This window comes from Delphinus delphis, chromosome 2 (genome assembly GCF_949987515.2).
Source record: "Delphinus delphis chromosome 2, mDelDel1.2, whole genome shotgun sequence".
Lineage (NCBI taxonomy): Eukaryota > Metazoa > Chordata > Mammalia > Artiodactyla > Delphinidae > Delphinus > Delphinus delphis.
In genome coordinates, this window is record NC_082684.1 from 40,014,244 (window position 1) to 40,019,990 (window position 5,747).

General features: G+C 40.9%; 1 protein-coding gene across 1 annotated transcript; it reads right to left on the bottom strand.

The window, feature by feature from the left end:
• Window positions 1–563: 563 nt before the first annotated feature.
• LOC132419525 (von Hippel-Lindau disease tumor suppressor-like) lies at window positions 564–1,222 on the bottom strand. Its single transcript, XM_060003421.1, is given in 1 exon segment — window positions 564–1,222. A coding segment is annotated over 1 exon segment (501 nt). The 5' UTR covers window positions 1,065–1,222.
• Between the last annotated feature and the right edge of the window lie 4,525 nt (window positions 1,223–5,747).

Below are 5,747 nucleotides of genomic sequence, written 5' to 3' on the forward strand. Positions count from 1 at the left end.
TAAGGTCCCCGCCCTCAAAAAACAGGGTGAAAACCTCTAACACTTTCTACCAAAGTAGCCACTGGTATGTTCATTCAGCAAACACTGAGGGAAGGCTCATAACGTGCGAGGTACTGGAGTGTCAAAGGGCAGACGGATATGCCCCTGCCCCAAGGACATCTTGGTCTCTCAGAGCGGGACGCGGGCACATCACCAACCATGATACAGGAATGAAAAGGAGATGCCACTGCTTTCCTACAACTCAAGAATAAGCTACAATTCTCACTGAATTATTTACACAAAAATCCTTACACAGAAACTTTCCTGACTCACTAGGAGGCAAAAATGCAACTACTTTCCCTTGATAAATACTTCTAGAAGGGACAGGCATTAAATTACATTTTGTGGTATTTGCCCTTAAACATCACAGTGCCCAGTAGTGAGGTCAGTTAACTATCTTTTAAGCAATGGAGCATTTTTACTCCAAGAATGAGATACTTTGAAGCCGAGAAAAACTGACCAGCCCTAGATCTAGATCAAGACTTGTCAGGACTGTCAAAAGCCGAGATCCAGGAGTGTAAATTTCAATTAAAATCTTCAGTCTCCTCTGCCATCCACTGATTTTCAATATGCTCCTGGGGCAACCGCTCCAGGTCCTTCCACACATTTGGGTGGTCCTCCAGATCTTCCTAGAGGGATCTCGCGATGTCCAGTCTCCTGTAATCCTCAGGCTTGACTAGGCTTCGCACAACCTGGAGGCACCACTGTTTCAGGGTGTACACTGGCAGTGTGATGTTTGCAAAAATAGGCTGTCCATCAACATTGCGAGACGGCACAAACAGCTCGGTTTGGTTAACTAGAAGCCCATCAGATGTCCCAGCATCTAGGAAGACCCAAAGATGACCCCGGTAGCTATGGATTCGGCGGCCCGTGCTGGGGGTCAGCGTCAGGTAGGGCTGCACCTCGCCGTCGAAGTTGAGCCACACGGGCAGCACCACGCGCGGGCTGCGGTTGTAGAAGATGACCTGGGACGGCTCGCGCGTGTTCACTGAGCGCACCATCGGCCGCGGCCGCCCTGCCTCCATCTCCTGCCGGGAGCGGGGCTCTTCCGGGTGGGACTCTTCCGGGCCGGAATCCTCCGCGCCGGCCTCCTCCGCGCCGGCCTCGGCCTGTTCCGCGTTCCCCGCCTTCCGGGGCACTACCTCTCGGAGCCTAAAACTCGGTAATTCAATATTTTGTCGGGTGTCAATGTTAACACTAAAGAAAATAAGCGGGCTTCCCTGGTGGCGCAGTGGTTGAGAGTCCGCCTGCCGATGCAGGGGATACGGTTTCGTGCCCCGTTCGGGGAAGATCCCACATGCCGCGGGGCGGCTGGGCCCGTGAGCCATGGCCGCTGAGCCTGCGCGTCCGGAGCCTGTGCTCCGCAACGGGGGAGGCCGCAACGGTGAGAGGCCCGCGTACCGCAAAAAAAAAAAAAAAAGAAAAAAAGAAGATAAGCTATGTCTTTTGATTGGTTGATTAATCTTTATACACAGAATGACTTTCTAGACATATGGCCTCTAAATAAAGGACAAGGTATTTCATTTTTAAATGTAATACCATTAGTTTCTGCTGAGAAAATTTTATAGGCAACTAGTTGAAGTTTACAGAGATAATACCTTCAGTTAACCAAGTATAATAATATAGACAATGTATCAATTATGCTGCAAGAGACTAGGAAACTATGAGATAATCAACTATTTAAAACATTTAACAAAGGCAGAAGAGTTAACAAATTTGAGACTATAGCAAAATTCATTTCAGTTAAATCATTTACACTATATGAAGTTCAACAAATTATGTGGGTTAACTGAAAATAGTTAACTGAAGCTAACATAGCCCAATTCATTAAGTATTATGGTGATAAGGTATCCGAAATCAACCTGTAGATAATTATATGAAAGATTTTTTGTCATTTATCTTAAATAAGACTTTTTAAAGCCTCATATTGAAGTGCTTGTAAGAAAAGCACTTTTTTATGTGAAGGGAGAAGCTGGGAAACATTAAAAGTAAGCACATGACGACTACAGAGCAGGGGACATCCACAGCTATCAGAGCTGCCGCGCCCACTACAAGACAAAGCACCATTTTACCAGCCATGGCTCTGATGAGGCGGTCGCCTTCCTGTCCTCTGTAATCTTAAAATAAGCCTCCAGCAGTTAAGATAACGTGAAGGTGCCTTTGTTCCTTGCAGCTAAATAGGATCCTGTCCAGACTGTTCTTAAAAAATCCAGACCCGCCGTATACAGCATATTAAACCAAATAATTCAAGCAAAAGAAACACCACATAGGGGCTTCCTTGGTGGCGCAGTGGTTGGGAGTCCACCTGCCAACGCAGGGGACACGGGTTCGAGCCCTGGTACGGGAAGATCCCACATGCCGCGGAGCAACAAAGCCCGTGAGCCACAACTACTGAGCCCACGTGCTGCAACTACTGAAACCTGTGCGCCTAGAGTCCGTGCTCTGCAACAAGAGAAGCCACCGTGGTGAGAAGCCCACACACCGCAACAAAGAGTAGCCCCTGCTCGCTGCAACTACAGAAAAGCCCACACGCAGCAAGGAAGACCCAACACAGCCAATAAATAAATAAATAAATTGATTAAAAAAAAAAACCACATAAAAGGGGGTTATACAATGTGCAATGAAAATTACTACATAGTTGTTCAAAAGATAAATGAAAATGTGAGAAGTTAAGCACCCACAGAGTCTCCTCAATGCCATTTTAAAAAGCGAGCATTCTTCAAACTGTAATTTAATTCAAGAATCAAGTGTAGGTTGGGAAGGCATTAATTACTGCTTATTTTCCTAGGTTCTTTATCTCAAAGCAAGAGTAATTTTCAGCCCATAGAGTTCATTTTTAAAGATACCTCAATTAAATATATTTTCTCTATATATACATGTGTGAATCTTCTTGTCATAACTGAAATAGGTTATTAGAAGAGGCTATATAGTGTACCTAATTCAACTTGATAAAAACAGACCCTCCTTGTCAATTGAACCATGAGAGCTTTGTCTCCCATCAGTCTGAGGATCTGTGTAAACACAAGCTTTCAATCATTACTCCTTAAGAAAATCACCTCAAAAATCACATTAACCACTAATAATCACTTTCGTTTCCTTGCCATCCAAGTACTTTTTAAAAGCTTACACTTTCCAGCTGTAATTATTTTGAAGTTTGGCATTCATATCTTTGCATTTTTAAAGCAATATGCAGTTCTTAATATTTTTGAAAAGTCAGTAAATGGTTCTGTATTATCTTGAATTTACAGCTGACAAAAGGATTTAGACAAAAAGAGATGAATATCTCAAGGACACACAATGAATCACTGACAGAACTAGGATAGAAATTTTTTACTTTCTAGCTTCTAGGTCAGAAAGTTACAAGTATTCAAACCATTTGGATAAAGTTTTTTAATGCATTTCCCTGTCATATCACTGTTCTGGAAATCCCTGTAGAAGACAAAAATCTTTGCCTAAAAGTTGGTTCAGTATCTCCTCTGGCAGTACAAAATACTTTGCAGACGGTACAACTGTATCTGTTTCAGGTTTTAACAGGCTGTTAAGGAGACTGGGAATGTTCCCTCACATTAAATACATCCACTCACAGTTAGGAAACCTTTGAGGCATTAAGAGAAAGGGGTTATAAACCCAGATGGGATCTTAGATGAGCTTACAACCACATAAACTCATAACAGTACCAGAAAACAAAGACAACACACTATGATTTCTTATAGAGAAGTGCACATTTCCAGGGTAGTTTTCTTCCGAAGAAATAAACTATAATAAATTATTTTATTTTCCAAGTGAAAAATATTCCCCGAATAAGCATCCATACAAGCTCCATTTTCTTCATGGCTACACTTCTTTTATTCATTGTTTGTTTTTTTATAGATACCCCAAGTAAACCTGGTATCTAACACTAAAACTATAATGAGTTTTCTACTCTGAACAATACTTTCATATATTAAGATTTCTGAAAGTAAAGTGGTATGGTTTTAAAATGTAGCTTGTGTTTATGAACACTGCCACACCCCTCTTCTCCCACAAAACATTAATTTCATAAATATTTCATATTAAAATCATGTATTTACAATTGGTGCCATTTTATTATAATCAGTTGACAATACAAATAGCTTACTTTAATAGGTAACCAGTATTTGGACACCATATTTTAATTCTGAAAACCCACTGTTAAACACAAATATGTTCTATTGGAACTCTGCCCAGTAAGCTTCAATTTCACATCTAAAGCAAATCTATCAAGTGCTTCACACCCTATCTTCAAAATATATTCATGAAAAATTTGCTATCAGCTAAAGCACTACATTGTCATATGTAACCATATAGCAAGTCACATCACCTTAATCCAATTTTGTTACTCTTTGTCAATCTTTCTACATTTTCTGCTCTTAAGATCCTGACTGTATTCAACTGTCAACAATTACAAAGATTGATAACCAGTGTAATGGAGGGTCCCTTGCAAATACTGTTAGTAGGAATGTAAATTGGCAGGCTTTTTGGAGTTCAATTTGGCAGTAATTAACAACATTTTATATATACACAGCGTTTAACAAACAAATTTATGTGTAGATTAGGTTTATCCAACAGATATACCAACCTGAGTGAGACAAGATATACACACAAAGATCAATGCAGCATTGTTTGAAATAGTGAAAAATGAAACGAAACTGTGCAGAAGTTAACAGAGCAGGCCTGAGACTGCCGTCCTAAAAAGGCTTTCTTTGCAAGGTTGGTCCTAGGCAAGAGTCTGCTAACTTGGCAGGTAAACAGTTCTCCACACTGATATAAAGCTTTCCCTAAAGACCCACACCTGGGTAAATGAAGGCATCACGGAACTGATGTACTACATAACCCAGACTGCCCCGCACCTGAGGCTCAACTGGTTTCAGATAAACTTTCCTTACTGTTTAAGCCATTCTGAAGTGGGGTTTTACTTCTTGCAGTCAGTCTGGATTTCCATCTCTGTTGGCTTACAAAAAACGACTCTGAAATTATAGGCCAGAGCCCTGTATCTGTACCCCAGATGGATTACTAACTCTGTGAATGTGGACAAGGCACTTACCATCCGGAGGTACAGTTTCTTCAGTGTACAAGTGAAATGATACCTTTTAAAAGTACTGTTGTGAAAAAAATAAGAGGGCAACTCACTGTGTTAGCTGTACAATGTCTGTAAACTTTAATGTTTATACAAATCCTAGCAAATAACCCGGTATACAAGTGGCCAATAATGGATCCCAACGTTAGAATATTTAAACCCCAGAAGCTCTGCCCAATATCCACATCATGAAAACTGCCCTATCTGTTACCAGAAACATCTGAAGTCAAGGAAAACAAGGGAAACAGTCAAGGGAAACAATTTTGTTTCACGGCTAATGTGACAGCACAGATTCTAATAAGCGAAGTTTTGTCTGGGCTAGTGTTAGTATTTTGATTTTAAAAGATTACACACATTTTCACTCACGGGGCATTTGTAGAATTCCTGAATATACCACACTGGAAAACAACATGGAGTTTAATCAATTTTAAGACAGGCTGAGCCAGCCACATGATGTGAGATGGTCTGCTATCAGCAGCAATTCAAACACCATGGCTAAAGCAATCTCCGTTTAAATCTCTCAAATGATAAATTAACAGAGAGGCACAGTCATGAAGCTATTGAATTTTTTTCTTTAAGTACCAACTTTCTGTACCAGACACATTCTGAAATG